Source organism: Aptenodytes forsteri, unplaced genomic scaffold (assembly GCF_000699145.1).
Source record: "Aptenodytes forsteri isolate BGI_AS27 unplaced genomic scaffold, ASM69914v1 Scaffold112, whole genome shotgun sequence".
Taxonomy (NCBI): domain Eukaryota; kingdom Metazoa; phylum Chordata; class Aves; order Sphenisciformes; family Spheniscidae; genus Aptenodytes; species Aptenodytes forsteri.
Genome location: NW_008794883.1, coordinates 551,056 through 568,779, shown reverse-complemented (window position 1 = coordinate 568,779; position 17,724 = coordinate 551,056). Strand labels below are relative to the sequence as shown.

General features: G+C 38.4%; 2 protein-coding genes across 4 annotated transcripts in view; both read right to left on the bottom strand.

Annotated features, from left to right (window-relative positions):
- Positions 1–8,062, bottom strand: part of NELFCD (negative elongation factor complex member C/D) — an 18,170-nt gene extending 10,108 nt beyond the window's left edge. The window contains exon 1 of the mRNA XM_009274750.1: positions 7,961–8,062. Within this exon, the coding sequence (XP_009273025.1) occupies positions 7,961–8,062 (102 nt within the window). The remainder of the gene's footprint in view (positions 1–7,960) is intronic.
- A 705-nt stretch (positions 8,063–8,767) lies between these two features.
- Positions 8,768–17,724, bottom strand: part of GNAS (GNAS complex locus) — a 60,558-nt gene continuing 51,601 nt past the window's right edge. For all 3 annotated transcript variants that reach the window (XM_009274721.1, XM_009274723.2, XM_009274722.2), the window contains 5 exons: positions 17,543–17,601; positions 15,495–15,615; positions 14,287–14,417; positions 13,691–13,758; positions 8,768–12,602 (listed from right to left, as the gene is read on the bottom strand). In XM_009274721.1, the coding sequence (XP_009272996.1) occupies positions 12,456–12,602; positions 13,691–13,758; positions 14,287–14,417; positions 15,495–15,615; positions 17,543–17,601 (526 nt within the window). In that variant the 3' untranslated portion in view covers positions 8,768–12,455. The remainder of the gene's footprint in view (positions 12,603–13,690; positions 13,759–14,286; positions 14,418–15,494; positions 15,616–17,542; positions 17,602–17,724) is intronic.

Genomic DNA, 17,724 nt, shown 5'->3' with positions numbered 1-17,724 from the left:
GGACAGGGCCGAGAAGGGGGGGGATCGCCGCGGCGGCCCTCGGAGCAGGGGGCGGCTGGTGCGTGATACCCGTCACCTTTCTGCCGCTCGGGGATGGTGGAAGATTTCCTGCCCCAGACCCATCCCCCGCCCCGGGACGTGCTGACAGGAGCCGGCGGCAGCGCGGCCTGTGCCGGCGGAGCGGGGTGCCGGGGCGGCAGCTACCTCACGCCTCAGCGCTGCTCTCGGCTGGAGCCGGCGTTCACGGCGGTGAAGCCGTTCCTTGGTGAATTATGGCTAAAACCATCCATGAGCGCCAGCAGGTAGAAATGAAATACGGAAACGTCAAAGCTGGCCCCGTGGCAGCGGTTCCCAAGGAGGTGGAGGTTCGCTCTGTCCCAGTTCAAGCCGTTCATGCCCGGTTAGTCACTGCTGGAGAGCCAAGGCAGAAGAGAGCATACAGTCAGAGGGAAAGAAATAAAGTCAGAGGGAAAGAAATAAAGTCAGAGGGAAAGAAATAAAGTCAGAGGGAAAGAAATAAAGTCAGAGGGAAAGAAATAAAGTCAGAGGGAAAGAAATAAAGTCAGAGGGAAAGAAATAAAGTCAGAGGGAAAGAAATAAAGTCAGAGGGAAAGAAATAAAGTCAGAGGGAAAGAAATAAAGTCAGAGGGAAAGAAATAAAGTCAGAGGGAAAGAAATAAAGTCAGAGGGAAAGAAATAAAGTCAGAGGGAAAGAAATAAAGTCAGAGGGAAAGAAATAAAGTCAGAGGGAAAGAAATAAAGTCAGAGGGAAAGAAATAAAGTCAGAGGGAAAGAAATAAAGTCAGAGGGAAAGAAATAAAGTCAGAGGGAAAGAAATAAAGTCAGAGGGAAAGAAATAAAGTCAGAGGGAAAGAAATAAAGTCAGAGGGAAAGAAATAAAGTCAGAGGGAAAGAAATAAAGTCAGAGGGAAAGAAATAAAGTCAGAGGGAAAGAAATAAAGTCAGAGGGAAAGAAATAAAGTCAGAGGGAAAGAAATAAAGTCAGAGGGAAAGAAATAAAGTCAGAGGGAAAGAAATAAAGTCAGAGGGAAAGAAATAAAGTCAGAGGGAAAGAAATAAAGTCAGAGGGAAAGAAATAAAGTCAGAGGGAAAGAAATAAAGTCAGAGGGAAAGAAATAAAGTCAGAGGGAAAGAAATAAAGTCAGAGGGAAAGAAATAAAGTCAGAGGGAAAGAAATAAAGTCAGAGGGAAAGAAATAAAGTCAGAGGGAAAGAAATAAAGTCAGAGGGAAAGAAATAAAGTCAGAGGGAAAGAAATAAAGTCAGAGGGAAAGAAATAAAGTCAGAGGGAAAGAAATAAAGTCAGAGGGAAAGAAATAAAGTCAGAGGGAAAGAAATAAAGTCAGAGGGAAAGAAATAAAGTCAGAGGGAAAGAAATAAAGTCAGAGGGAAAGAAATAAAGTCAGAGGGAAAAAGAAGCCAATGGAAATTTAAAAGCAAACTTCCCTACCCTGCAAAACCTCCCAAAGCCTCCCGGCGCAGCAGCAATTAGACAGGGATTGCAAGGGAAGAGGAAAGAACTGGATGTGTCGCTCTTCTGGCTGCAGTTGTGTCACAGCAGTTTACTTGCACTTTCTGAAGCGTAAAGAGGATATTGGACAACAGCAACAAGTTGATAGTAATGATCAAATGTTATGGTAGAATTAAAAACTAACAAGTAGGAAAAAAAAGAGGGTTAAAGACTAGGAAAGATAACTTTGGTGGAATGGTAGTGGTAAGATTTTTAGGACCATATTTTAGTGGTAAAGTTTTAGGACCAGCATTGGTGTAACTGTGTACCCAACACTTGCCGGAGAATAACACTAAAGAACATTTTTGCCTTTTCTCATTGCAAACAATTTTTTGGGGGGGTTACTTTTAGCCTAAGACAAAATCTTGAAGTCTTTGATCTAAAAAAATCTTAATAAACCAACTGTAGTCCCTATAAATAACACTATTGGCATTACAGTTAGCAGTTTCATTTCTGGGCAGGAGAGAGGTCTGTGCTGCGTGAGCCAAGTTCCCTGTTTCTGAGGCTCTTAGCCTGTCTGTAACCACACAGGGCAGCCTGTTACGCAGGATTTGTTCCCCTGTACATGAAGCTGGATCCCCAGAGCAGTGGTGGTGCTAACCTCGGGACCTTAGTATAGCCCTTCTTGGGGGTGCCAAGAGAGGGGGTCCCAAAGGAGACCGGCTGAGCTGGGGTGCTGACCGAAGGCAACAGGCCAAGAGGGCCCCCAGCGAAGAGAGGGACTAGGAAGTTACAGACAAATGAAGAGGGGGTAAGTCTAAACCGAAAACTGAGCATACAATCTGATCTTAGGCAAGGAGATAGGCATTACTGAAATGGAGACCATGTGAGAGAAACAGAGTCCCTTTGTCTCTCTTTTGATTGACTCCTGTTCTTCAGCTGTATAAGAGTTTAACTGTGAGAAAGGGGAGGGTGAGGGTGTGTTCTGGGATTTGGAGGGCAGCCAAGAGCATTGCTGATTAATTATTTAAAAGGTCCTTTATTCTCATTCAGTTTCTAACTGAAAAATAGTAAAAAGACATTACATAGTCTTCTATGCAGTCCATGAAATTGCTGGGTATGAAAGGCCAAAAAACCCTGTTTAGAAGTAAGTTGTCGTAGCATCTTCAAGAGACGCAGTCCTTGTTCAGGTGTGGTCACTGTACTAGTTAAAGGGCTTACTGCACTTAAAATTTCAGTATAGAACCTATACACCACTACCTGAACTGCAGCACAGCGCGAGTTGTGCTGTCATATGCTGCCCTACAGCAGTGAAGCAACCCTTTCTGAAACATTTCTTCAACATTTTTGTGAGCCGAGGATAACGTTCTTTTTGCTCTGTCAACAGAAAGGAAAAGAGACTTTTTCAGAATAAAAGGCATGGATTGAAGTAGAGGCACAACGGACACATTCTCTACCTGTGCTAGACGATTGCTCGATTGCCTGCAGTCAGGAAGACAGTAAGGTAACTTTTCAACGCTTATGGAAGCACTGGCCATTTTTTATGAGGAAAGAACTGGGAGTGAAGTGACAGGCTGAGGCTGGAGGCCAATGGAAATATCCTTGAGAAAAAGTTTTTGGCTTACCTCCATTTAGTTAGCGGGCAATTTCCATCGCATAGACGTGAGAAAATAATAGCGTACTCAGAACAGACAGTGTGATTAAGCAGTCAGAACTCCTAAGAAAATACTGGACCTGAATTTAATCTATCCCAAACCAAGAAAGAAAAAGTATTTTCTGAGTGTCGAATAAGAAACATCTGTATACCTCCTGTGCTTCATCAGCTCTTTTTTTTGGGCTTGTAATGACGTACAGTGTTATAAGATGTAGGACAAGTTCTCTGAAGGTGATTTCAGAGTAACTATTATATTACCCTAACAGAAGGTTCAGAAAATTTAAAATTGGACAAAAAGTGAGTCCAGAACTTAACTAACATTCCAGTGAAACTAGATGGGAAAACCACAAAGGTGAGACTTTGTGAGGCTTAGGAGGAGATCCTAGTTCTTTATGGAAGGCTCAAATAAATAGGCTTTGTACGACAGATGTCTTTATATAGGTAGGAACGGCTTCCTTCCCATGACTGAAATTTGCTGTGCATCTCCTAAGTAGGATATTTGTATCTGCAGTCTGGAGAATTTCATTGTGCCCAGAGCTTATGGCCTGAAATAGTACATCTTAGCTTCAGTAAAGCATTTTCAGAGCATGTAAAAGTTTTGTCTAGTGACAACAGTTGGACTTGTAGGACTTCAATGGTAATTATGCTACGAAACTTACTGCTTAGTTGAGTAGAAAAAGGTCCACAGCACCAACTGCCAGCGAGAGACATAGTGGTATTAGACATTAATGATACTAGTAATTTCAGTGTCTGAATCTTAAAACTAGAAGTTCTTTTGTCTTTATATATTTATATCTCTTTATTTTGATTGCAGTAACAGAAAATGATTTTTTTTTTAATATATAAAGAATGAACAATACTCAAAGCATTTACTTTCAACTTTCCTTGAGGAGAAAACTAGGGACCTGTAACAGAGCCAGACATTTGCTGAATAGCCCTTTGCAGAAGAATTGCAATATCCAAGCTTTCCCCACTTCAGGTCAATAAACAAGAGGCAAAGTCAGATCAAAACCAGCAGTTTCAAGGTATCATTTAAACTGTGATGAAACACTAAATGTACCAGAAATTCATTTTGAAAACTAAACTTTTACAACTTTGAATGGAAACAATGTTGGTTGTCTTCTTGGGTTTAACTGTGTTCTTCCATATGGATTTGTGTTTTACAAAGTTTCAGTGAAATGTTCATAAACAAAAGCACTTAGATTTACCTGAATGTCCCTGAAAGATTTTATTATCCAGCAAATGAATGCAACAATTTTTTCCCTAAATGCATATTTGACTACATTTTGTGTGTAAAATATTCTTGAGACACAATTCCCATCTAATGAGATTTTGATGAGGCAGTGATGGTATTAAAGATAAAATTTTGAGCCCAATAAATATACTATGAAAGCCAGCCTCAGAGTCTCTGCTTGAAGAGAGACTTGCATGCTTTGAAGAAGCAGTAAAGGTATCCTGGAAAGTAGATGTGTGTGAAGAAGAGCCAGATCTAGAGAAATGTGGAGAACCACCTTCTTTTTTTTTTACCCTTTTTTTTTTTTAAAAACAGAAGTGAAGGTTGGTTTCATAAAGGTTGGGAATAGCTCTTCTAAGAGAGTGAAGAATAAACCAAGTATCAAATGGTCAAGTTTCAATTCCATCCAACTATCAAAATTTGTTGCTTGATTTTTTAGCAAATTACTTAACAATTATGCTTCGAGATTTCCTACCTAAAGAAGGGCTGAATGTAATACAGCTGATGAAATCATCCAACTCCATTTGGTTCCTTCCTAGAATAAAAGAAAAATCCCAAACAGAAGAGCCAACTTCCAACAAAACTGTTTGCCTTTTATTCATATGTTTTTTTAAAAATATCCACCCTGGCATTCTCCGTATGCTAATTACCTCTGCTCCTTGCCCTCTACAAATTCTTTTAGCATAAATTTGTATTTCATAATCGTTAGCCCTTTACAAATCAGCCAATACATTCAACTAGAGATAAGGTAATAACTTTCAAATCGAGTAGGAAATTACAGCAGCATCAAGTTAGGCTAATGAGTTTTGGCTAAAGAGTTCTTCCTTCTCAAGCAGAACCTCAAGATTAAGCATTTTTGTTTGTACCTTGAGATTCACAATTACTGGTAACAGTGTTATTCCAGACATTGAACACCATGACACGTGCTAGGTAACTGAGAAGTATTCTGAGACAAAACAAGGTGGTTTTTAGGTTACCAACATAATGTCATTCTAGTGTCCTTCAAACATCAACTTACAAGTTGGAACTCTATTTATATACTGTGGATCGCTTAAAAGCATAGCCTCACAATGCCCCAAGTACTTCTCAAGATGAGCCTAGAGTGGAAACATTTTCTTGCTTCAAAGCAAGTTCCAGCTGATCTGCATACTGATCATTAAACTTACACTTCACTGAAGGATCTCTCAGTTCTATAATGTATGTAGTAAGTGCATTTTTTGCAGTTCCTTAGTTGGAGATATCTTGGCCTTTTAGACAAATACATTCTCTGTCCTTGAAAATTTGTATAAGGATCCCAAACTGGGTCACTTACCTGGGGAATGAAGAATTTCCCCCATAAATATATTTTTCAGTGTCCAAGGTGATGGATTTGGGAGTTTTGTTTATCTAGCTGTCCCTAGTTCCTTTGAACTTTCAGTGAGGTTGTCTCGTAACTTTCTTTCATAGCTGCTCTATTCTCTCTTATCAACCATATACGTTATAAGAGTAGGTGGGGTGGGGGGGGTGAGGACAGGAGAAAGTAGCTGAATCCAAAGGTAGCAGGTTTTGGGCCATGATGCTGGACAGAACAATTGGTGGCAAGCTCCCCAGTTTTAAATCACAAATAGGTTAACAAGAGCCGTTGCTTGTGGCAGCACTGGGCTTCCAGACTCTCTTACATAGATGAATCTTTGTAGCCCAGCAGAGTTTTGCCCTGTGGGAAACAGAACTCAAGGTTAGCACCAAAACTTTCATGAAATCTGTTACTTCATTTTGGATGTTGTGCCTTCCAGCAAAAAGAGATTAAAAATACTGAGATACACGTGAATCATCACACACACACTTCAGGAAAGACATCCTGTCTCCTATGGCTCTAGCTTAATACAAGTTTGAAATACCTTTCACTAATGCTTTCAGGTCTTACATAGACGTGTATTTGGTACTATCACCCAACCCCTTCATTTGTCTTTTTATGGAAGCTCTTCTGATTCTGCCAACAGAAAACTGATAATGTAGTGAAAAAAGAAGTAGAACGGGCCCCCTTTCCAAGTAGCCTTACAGTCACTAGCCTGACGCGCTAATTCATAACCCTTATACAGCAGCTCCTTTCTCTGCCTGATCTCTGCTGGCACTCTAGCATTTTAGCTGCAAGGATGATACAATTCCAAAGTCATATCAAATACTGAAAAACTACAAATAGAAACACTGTACTTTACTAATAATTCACATAAAATTCACAGCCTAAAAACACTAGTTTGCATAACAGAACAGAACTGAGAGAATTCCCAACATTACTACCTCTGTCCTAAGCTTGTTCCTTCTCCAAACTTGAGTAGTAGTATATAAAAAACTGAAGTATTGGCCAACTCATTTAATAAAGCAACTGGGTAAATTAAAGTGAAGAGATACATTCACATTTTAATTTTGAATTTGCTTACATTTTGTCTACTGGTGCCCCAGCCTTAGAAAGCATCTTAAGTTACATAAAAAACCCTAACGTCAGCATCTTCTCCCTCAAAAATGTATCATTCTCTCTGTATTTGGGACAATGTTTAAAGGCTTTATTTTGTCCTGTCATTAAAATAAAGATTTTTGAGGCAGACTTCCTAAGTGGAAAAAAATTAGGAAAACCTGTAAATTCTAGTTGGGTGTTTTTTTTGTTTTTCTTAAAAAGAAAATTATCTATTACATATTTGGTCAGTTACCCCTTGTTGCAGAGGTAGCAGTCAGCACTTGCTGTGGTTAACCTAGAGAACTCCCTACTTTTTTCCACAGAATCACGCTAAGTTTATAGGACCCAGAAGTTATGAACGCCCCCCACACCTTATTATTTTTATGTTTAATGCAGTGAGAGATTAGTTTGCCTCCCTGCCTCCTCCAAAGTTGCTTTTCCAAGTAGACTTGTGCTTTAAACTGCACCCATTTTGTTCAGCTCAGTACATTAAAAGTAGACAGGGTAAAAAGCAGTTTTAACTTTTAATAAGATGAGAATCAGGGTTGAAAAAAATTAATTATGAAGCCAGTACTCATGGCTGAAATTTTAGCAATCTCTGCAATACAGTAAAATACTCTAAAGCAGTTTATCTACCTAGTAGCTGAAACACATCCACTCACAGTGTTTAAGCTAACTGGTTACGACCAGGGTTAAAATAGCTTCACTCTTGGAATTTCTATCTTGTCAGTCACCAGAGAGATTTTTCAGTGTAATGGCTTTCATCAGCAGAGGTTCAGAAATCCCCTTTGTAGCTTATTTTGTTTACAAAGACACCTCAAAGTTTGTCATAGAACAGAAAGGCTTTTTCCCAATGGATGAATTTTCAGAAATATCAAGCTGAGAAAGAAGGGTACAGTTTTGGTTTTGGACTGCAAACAGATGTTTGCTTGTAAATATTTTTACTGTTGTACAAAATTCAACATGTATTTTAGGGATGAGGACCTGTTCCTGTGTGAGATTTCCACTGATCCTGCTTCTTACAGTTAGTAGGAATTTTATCATCTGCTTCTGTGGAAGAAGCCTTGTGAGTGCCAGCGCTGTTAGAAATACACATAACGTGTTAGATACAGTTGGGGAAAGAAGAGAACTTACTCTCTTCCAGAATAAGTTACATAATTTTGTAACATACAACAACTTTATCAATCTTAGACATTTGTATAGCACCAATCACCGACAGTATTATCGCTAAGGCACTGGACTGGTACTCGGCTGTCATGGGGTCTATCTCCATATCTGCGGTCAATTTCCTGTGTAATCATCCTCTGTTTTTCCTGGTACATAATTTTTGACATTGGAAAATAGGATAGAATACAAAACATCCTACATCATTTACAGGAATATTGCGCCACGACTAATTACAAGGTGCTCAGATTTGAAGGTGACGAGCATTAATAGTTCTGTGCATAGATTTACCGGTAAAAGAAAATTATCCTGCAGGTATCAATTATGTGCAACACACTGGAACAGAATTAGCTTCAGTTCCTCTGGAGTTACTGACATACTCTAAGTTAAATCCTATCCTCGATGCCATGATTCAAAATAGTTTTTAGATAAGTGAACATAAGCCCTCAGGGCTCCCGCCTACGACCATGATTCAAAATAGTTTTTAGATAAGTGAAGATAAGCCCTCAGGGCTCCCGCCTACGACAACTGATCCAGCATGCCTTCATATGCTTTTGCATCAAAGTCTGCTCCAAACAACTTACAGAGCTCCAGTTTCAGCCTCTAAGAGAGCAGTTTTTGATGCTTTCAGAAGCAGCTGCATCTTTTTTTAGTCTGTAGTGAATTTACCTCTCCACATTATTAAAAAAAAAGCACCAACCCTTCAGGAGTTATCACTATTCTGCTGTATCACACTGGCTGCTGAATATGCGTACTGATGTACAAATTACTAAAAGTTCTTGGGTTGAAATAAGTTACTGCAAATGCACAGTAGCTGATTTTGAAACCACAACATCTCTACAATTTATTATTATTTTTACAAAATACCCAAAGTGATCAGACCATATTGTAGGTTACTGGCTTGCCAAAGGTTATGTTTTAAAATCAAAACCATTTCTGAGTTACAGAAGTGCCAAAAACAATCTTGAACCAGGTTTGTTTGTTGTTTTTGTTGTTGTTTTTTTTTAAACCAACCCCCATCCAGCAAAACAGTTGTAAAACTTAAAACAGAAATGAGTTTGTGTTGGAAACTCTTTAAAAACCAACCCACCAAATCATGCTTGAGCAGAAGCCTTGTATGGCAAAGATTTAGCTTAGGGCAATTTAGTGCCAAGATATAGACCCTCTATGGGTTTATAATGGAAATACTGACACAACCTCAACTATAGTGATGCAAATGTGCCCTAAAACACTGTATTTGCTTTTATTAATAAAAGTGGTAGTGTTTACATTTGCACATATCTTACACTTCAGCATCACGATGAATACTGAGTAGAATGAGTTAAGTTTTGGCTGTAAGGTCAGAAGTTTCCAAACAGATGAATGAGACACAAGTGAAAGTCCTCAATCATGAAAACAAGAAGTTCAAATAAATAAATAAAACAAAACTAGGAAGTATGGGTAAGCATTAGGTTGGAATGGTTCAATTAACTGCAAGTTATGGCCACTAAATTAGAGACAGAAGAAAACACAGTTATAAAAAGAAAAAATTAAAGTTTTATGGTTTTGTATTAAAAAAAAAAAAAAGAAAGCCGTTAAAAATAAGACTTGCATTTACCAGGCCACCAAACTGCATGGACTAATAAAGAGACTAACAAAGGCAATACCGAGACATTAAGACACACACACACTCCATACTTGTGCAACTCAACCATATTCAAAACAATTGCCTTTTTCCTCACTTAAGAAAAAAAAAAAAAGCATCCCCTAAACATTTCTGTTCATATAAAGCTTTAGGTTTCTAAACTGCTGCTGTCTTATATAGCTCATTGTTACTATGTATCCTCGTTATCAGAGGAAGCTTATTTTTTTCTTCTTTTTTTTTAATGGAGGTGCTTTGTTTCTCTCAGATGAGAGTTTGCGTTCCTCACACCACTACAGGTTTTCCCCATTTATAAATTTGGTGTTTACACCAACTCCTCCTAGGCTTAAAAAGATAAGGGTTGGCCCTAAATTGAAGATTTTGGCTCCTGTAACTAAAATTAAGGCTTACAATCAATTTCCTTTCCACTATGTGTGTCCCATTTTTACCTAGTGGAAACACCAGCCCTTAACCTACAGGCACTGGATACATTCTTAAATTGTAGGGGACTATTTTCGGTCACGTTCTCCTACAGCTCTACAAAGCTCAGGTGGCAACTTTCTAAACCGGCGAACAGGAAAGATCATTTTTAGAAGATGAGTAGCAACCGCAGCTAAAATTTTTAGACGATTTAGTGTCTTCTGGAAGATCACTAGTAATTTTGAATTAAGAGAGATGGGACAGTAACTCCATCGAGTCCCTGCTCTTTACGTGAAAATGGACTAGGTGATTAATTCTCTTTTAAAAGTTTAGCCACAAAAGCAATGAAAACTCAAACTGCTGAACAGTTGCAGTTCTTAGTATTAAAAAGGCATCTGATACCTGAAGCAAATCTAGCTGCACAGACATCACTGACCACACCCTAGTTTTAATTTAAACTGGACCTCTTCCCAAAAAAGAAAGTTAACACAGTCTCTTGGGTGGAGGGAAGCTAGTGTGAAAGGCAAAGAGGCAAGTATTTTGGCGTTTGTTTTGTTTCGTTTTCCTTTTAAAGTCACCGCAGTAAGATCCAGATCAGTTTAGGGGTGTAAATGAAGGGGGAACAGGGGTGTTTTGAGTAATATAGGCTAACACTGTTCTAGATGTGTTATTACAGCTGTAATTTCTGACTCTGTACAAATTGTACACGTAGGTTTAGACACATGAAAAAGTAACACACTCACAGAGACATAAAACACCTAGGTATAAAATATAAAGCAGTGTAGTAGTTACTAAAATTACATGCTCTCTTATTGCTACAGTGATTTTTGCTCTTTTTCTTTTTACTGTACCACATGTTGTTCTAAGCATATAATTTGCATAAATTATTCAAGTTTAAGAAAAATCCACACATCTTCACTTTAAGCTACTTATATAGTTAATATAAAACAAAAAGGTTCTAAAGTATCTCTTTATTAAAAGAGAAATAAAAATGTCATTTGAAACTGGAATTCAGTGGCCAAATCCAAGGGCAGTGCACACCTTGTCATTCTGGTAGTAGTACGCCCACGCAGCGTAAGTGGAGGTTGGTGGGGTATTTGGCCCAGTCTAGAGATGGTCACCAGACCTGCATGATGCCCTACGTGTCTGTTATTGTTCTGGTTTTGTCTTTAGCGAAAAGGACTATGAATGACCAAAGACTAACATTTATAATTTGTAGCAAAATTTGGTTTATGTAGAAACAAGCCATGTTTTGCATTTGGATAGAGATTTAAATGAATTAAAGCTAAAAATTAAAAAGCATGATGCTGCAACATCTGGTCACTTGTTGAAGACCTCACTTTTAAAGTGGTTAAGTTTGCACAATTTGTACTTTTTTCTTTTTTTTTTCTTTTTTTCTTTTTTTTTTTTACTAAACAGTATTTTTCCTTCTTTTATAAACCAGAAAAACTAAACTACAGATAAATTTTCCCTACCTTGAGCTAATGCTGCAGATAGGGTTGACAAAGCTGTACAGCGCAATCAAACATACTTACATCTTAGCTCATTGTACAGGTACAGCCATAATCAAGGCACAAAGATCTTCTACAAGTTATTTTTTTTCAATAAAGTTGTACAAAATAATACATTTTACAGTCTGTACAAGAATAATAATCCAGCAGTAAAATAAAAAATGAGGGGAGGGAAGAAGAAAAAGAAGGGAAAGACTGTGAGGACTACAGTCCAGATAATGATTTTTATAGCAGACGGGATCATCAGTGGACAAACTGAAAACAGTGTGTGGTTAACTCTTTCTGCAATCACAGGCCATACGCAGTTCAATTCATAAATGTCCATGGTTGTCTTTAGACCACCAAGACTGGTTTTAAAAATACCCTTCTGAAAGGTAGCAGTTGGTTTTTGCACTGTCTAGGTCTGTTGTAGAATTGTCAGTATTTCCGTTCAAAGCCACATTACAGTCAGAGAACCAAACTCAAGTGTCTGTCTTCAAAGTTGGTCTGTGACTTGGCACCTTCTTTAGTCTGATGCAATGAATGATACAAAGTGGAGATCACGGGTTAAATGATTATGCCCACAACAGTGCTAAATTACCTAAGGTTTTCTCTCCCCAATTTTTGTTTTATGTTCCAATTTTTTATCCCCAATTCTTTCAGGTGCTCCACATTCAGGGCTTTTAATTAATTAGTTTTTATTTCTTTTTTTTTTCTTTTTTTGTTAATGACAGTGTTAGGGAATCCTCATGGAAATGGCCTTTTAAGTGTTAGGGGCCATCTCAAACTGTCCAAGGGGTACAGAAGCAAGCTTAGAAGAGCTGCTATTGTCCAGCAAGGAGAAAAAGTTGAGGGGTGCAAATCAATGGGAGATTCAAACAGTTCTCTTCCACCCTATGTGGGCAAGGGTGTTTTTTTTCTTTTTTTAATAAGGAATAAGGAGTCCAAAACACAGAAAAAAGTGCTCTCCATCACAACAACTCGTATTGGCGAAGGTGCATGCGCTGAATAATGTCCCGACAGTCATTGAAAACCCTCCGGATGTTCTCTGTATCCACTGCACATGTGAAGTGAGGATAGCAATAGTGCCTTCCATCTCCACTTGCTGTGCTGATTCTCTGTTAAAAGTAAGAGAGAGATACTGGGTTAAAATAAAACTGACTGGGAAAAAAAAACCCATGTTCTCAAAACTCAGATGAATGAGGGTTAAAGATACGTATGTGAGAGTTGTGTTTTCAAAGGGTGTAACTAAGTGGCAAAACGCCCACAATTTTTCACTCTCTCACCTAAAACATGAAATTTAAAATGATCGGAATTATACGGTGAGAAGGTCACTGCATACTGGGGAATTTCAGAGTTGAATGAGAACTCAGGAAAGTGCTATTATTTATGTGCAGCTTTGGTGAATTTAGCCACACAACTCCTAGTCAATTTGTCCGTGAAGAAAGTGGGATTTTGCCTCCTCGTGCAAGGCTTTTATCCCTGCTTTATACTTACTGAAAGCCTCCCTCAAAATTTTATTTTGCTCCATTTTAAAATGCGTCCACAATTTGATTGCCATGCTCACCATTACAAGTAACTGTAGTAATACTTAAAAAAATCCGTCTATTATAGCTTCAGCTGACCAGTAATGGGAAAGATAATACGAAAAGAACATTAATATTTTACAGACGATGCATCTTTTGATTAGTCTTTATCTTTAGAAATAATGCATGGAATATTTTGCTCCATTTTAAAATGCGTCCACAATTTGATTGCCATGCTCACCATTACAAGTAACTGTAGTAATACTTAAAAAAATCCGTCTATTATAGCTTCAGCTGACCAGTAATGGGAAAGATAATACGAAAAGAACATTAATATTTTACAGACGATGCATCTTTTGATTAGTCTTTATCTTTTGAAATAATACATGGAATAAAAATCTGGCCCCATTAATAACAGCAGGACTTCACTCATCATTTTATTTGAGGTTTCTTAACTCTCACCAATTCTTTTGCTATTTAATTATGTACTGTGTCAACAAACAAATATCCAAAAAGCAGCTAACAAACAGCAGTAAAGCTCTTAAATGTAACAGTGCTTTAGGCACTGTGGATGTTAAACAACACAACAAGTGACAGCATTTTGCAATAATAGAAGGCACTTAAGAGCTTATATCTGAGAAGAATCACCTAAGAAATACTGAAAGAAAGGAAATACTTAAAAGAAACTCGTCTCTAATAAAATACTTGGCCCTTGTAACTCTGGGATCCTCACCAGGCTCTGGTGTTGCTGATTAATAATAAAATAAGTAAGTATCTCATTAAAACAGATTTTTTTTTACGATAGTGCCTAAAAATCGTACCTTGTTCTGTTTTCTGCTCACATATGATAGAAACATACTTTGCAAAACTGACTATGAGATAAGACAAACCTTAACATATTATTTAAAACAGCAAGATTTCAGGAGAACAAAGGAATAATACAGTGGCCATAGTACCAGGCATTTAGCAGGTTAGAGAAATGACCACAGATATGACTAGGGGGAGTCCAGAGGACGTATTTGTGACACGCTCTACTGTGGTCTACACCAGCAAAGTAACAGGATTTTAGCATGATGAAATTATTAGTGTATTAAATGTATAAAAGACAGGATTATCTCATTATTAATACCTAAAATTTAACATTACAGTTTGGCTGAAAGACAATGAGGATTACATCTACTTAAGAGTTTTCAAGTCTTAGCTGAAATTACCAAAAACATTGCAAACGTGATTAACAAGGAAATGATAAATTCCTAATAAAACTTAAAAATCTCACCATCATCTGGTGTAGTGTAGCGAGCAAATTCTGGAAAGTAGTCTTCAATTTTAGATTTCCCTGCCAAAACTTTCTCTGCTAGCAAATCTTGTTTATTCAGGAAAAGAATTACTGAAATGGTCCGTAGCCACCTGTAGAAAATGGAAACCAAACACTCTGAGAAGGCACAGCTAGGATCATACAGCAAAGAGAAACTTAATCCAGTTCTGGAGACAACTCATATGACACGCTATAATAATTTTGAAAGGTTCCTTTTACACCTGAATCCAATGGTGTAATTCCGGGTGTACTCGCCCTGAGTTTGGTTTGTGTGCTTCTTAACGTGGGCAATGGAAGTTGCCCGCTTTCTACTGCTAATCCAAACACATCGAATAGATGAGCATATCCACTTTTTAGTGTGCCACTCTATCACTGCTTTAATTACTTCAGCCTCCATGTGGCAACTACCCATTTGGAACTCTCCAGAGTTTTCTTCAGTTAGATGAGCGTATCAGACATTAATGTAACAGGTAGGCAGTTGTGATCAAAGACTAGCTTGGACTGTGCTGTGAGAAGCAAATAACACGGCGCTAGGCTGCTGTTGTGGGTTAAGCCCGGTGGGCAGCGAAGCGCCACACAGCTGCTCACTCACTTCCCCCATCAGTGGGACGGAGGAAGAGGAAAGGAAGAATAAAAGCAAGAAAATTTGGGGGTCAAGATAAAAAAATATAAATAAGAATTTTTTAGTAAGTGAAGGGTAAGTGGAAGAGAGAAGAAAACAAAACAAGTGAGGCAAAGGCAATCACTCACCACCTCCCGTGGGTAGACCAATACCCAGCAAGACGGCTGACCCTCCTAAACCCCCCCCTCTTCCTTTTTATTGCTGAGCATGACGTTACATGGTACAGAATACCTCTGTGGTTAGTTTGGGTCATCTGCCTGCTTGTGTCCCCTCCCAAGCTATTGCGCACCCCCAATCTATTCGCTGGGGGGGGCAGAGTGAGAAACAGAGAAAGCCTTGATGCTCTGCAAACACTGTACAGCACCAGCTACAACATTAGTGTGTTACCAGTATTGTTTCGGTCAAAACCAAAACCATGGCACCGTATGAGCTGCTATGAAGAAAATTAACTCTATCGTAGCCAGGCCCAGTACACAAGTCTTGACTATGGTATAAGACAGGATTACTAATTTATGTGGTATGAACAACGAAACTTCAATTCACAGACCTGTTGTTCCAGATACTCTTGAAGAGGTTTAGTGCTTCTTGAAGCCGATTGGTCTGATTATCCTCTCGTATAACCATGTTGTAGCTACTGCTCGCCACCACAAATATGATAGCAGTCACATCTAAATCAAGAAATACCCATTAGTTAATACCAAACTTCAGAAGAAATATCCAGGAATCCCAAAGTTCAATAAAAAGCTGCCAGACTTTCAGCTTCATGAAGAGAACAGGCTGGAGTGCTATTGCTGACAGCTTTCTAAGTACCAGAAATAAAAAAAGAAAGCGAAGAAACCATTAAAGATAGGAAAGGCAGGCCACAGGACAGAAGCTGACAGAATGGCAGAAAATATAGAAAAGAAAGGAACAGAAGCAAGAGAGAGACACTGAAGAAAGCTAAGAGGAGAATTTAAAAAGATTTAAAAGGTGTAAAGAAATTTAGAAAGCAACCCTGAGCTATCAAGAAAGGACAGGGAGGCCCTTGGGGGAAAACCTCAGGACAAATGGCACTTTTGGTCTGCATGAATAGTAATAATAAAAATAGTAGATTGCTGTGAATTCACGGTTAATCGCTCTAGTCCTCCGTTAGCGTACTATACTGCTTAGAGGCCCCTCTCTCTTTCCTGGGAGATATTCCCAGGATCACAGAATCCAGATCTCTCTGTTTCTGTGTGGCTCTGCTGCTCCAGACCCCTTACACTGACTTCCAGGCTCATCTGCCTCAGACATCAACAGCAGAAGAGATGAGTCAGATCATGAGGTAACAGGAAGAGGAAGGAGCAGAGGTAAAACCCAAACAAATCTGTTATTAATAGCACAGAAGAAAATATTGCACAGTAGTTCCACACATATGTAAAGTGTTAAGGTGATACTTTATGACAGCAACTGTAGCAAAATACGATGAATTCTAAGTTGCATTCTACCGTATCTATTCTGTAGGATCTCATTATAACTTTTCTACAAAAAGACACTTTTGCATAGCTTCATAAATACTTTGTCCAACCAACAAAGAAAAAGACAAGAATATTTTCACCAACTCTAGCTTTAAGAAATCCTGTGTGGAGAAAGGTTTCACATCTAAACAGAGATACAGAGTAAAATAAACGGCTGTAGTGAAGGTACATGCAACACTACAGGATACACACAAAACTACCTAATTTATCACCTGAACTAAACTGAAGGGGACATCAGTATTAAGACTCCAGATCTTACAAAACGCCTGCAGACGTTTCAGGTCCTACCCGTACCTAGGCTGGTGCTATGTTAGCCTTCTAAGGAATCTAGCTTATGTGCAGGTTACTTAGATGAGAGTATTTGTTTAGATGTTTTCAGTAAGGGCCTTCCCCTTAGGGCTGTTTTTCAATAAATTATATTAATATGCATGGCTCCCTCGAAAAGTGCAGATTTATAAACTCCATCACAAACTTTTCTGATAAGGGCGTTTTGGGGCTACACTATACAATGCTGTAGTATATTACGTACCGCATGCGACACCATGTCTAACAAGGCAGATGTTCCCTACAATCTCGTACTGCATTAATGAGTCGGTGCCAATTCGGAAAGAACCACTCATGACATAGCAATGTGGCTGCAATTATGCGCAAAAATGATATTCTGATTTTATGCATATATTAATTATCCCATAATTGTATATTTTGTATAGGCACAAGCATAAGTAAACCTTCACTTGGAGGACAGAATATAGCTTGGAATTTAACACTCACATAGCTGGCAAATAATTTAAAAAAAAAAAAAAAAACCACCACCAAAAAAACCTAATTAAATGAAGAGAGGGAAGCCGAAGAAAATGGACAAGCTATGTTAAGTTAACAAACTTGAATTCCTTTCCACCTACATTCTCCCTAAAGATATTCTATGCAGTTACAGAAGTTTACATGTCAAGAAAAATTCCATCCCGTATGACTGTTGAGATAATGCCTTATCAAGCTACATGGAAAAGAAGATGGCTTTCACACAGTGAGAAAATTAAGATTGGGCATTAAAATTTTGCAGAGAACTATTTTACAAAACAAGCATAAATTCTAATCATACCATTAAAACACTGGATCCATTTTCGGCGTTCATCTCGTTGCCCTCCAACATCAAACATACTAAGAAAAAAACATAAATGGAGTCAGTATAAATTTTCTGTTTGGGTTCTTTTTTCCCCAAATGCAAACAGAAAATCTAAGAAATTTTAGGACTTCCGTGTCATAGAAGCTAAAAGGAATCGA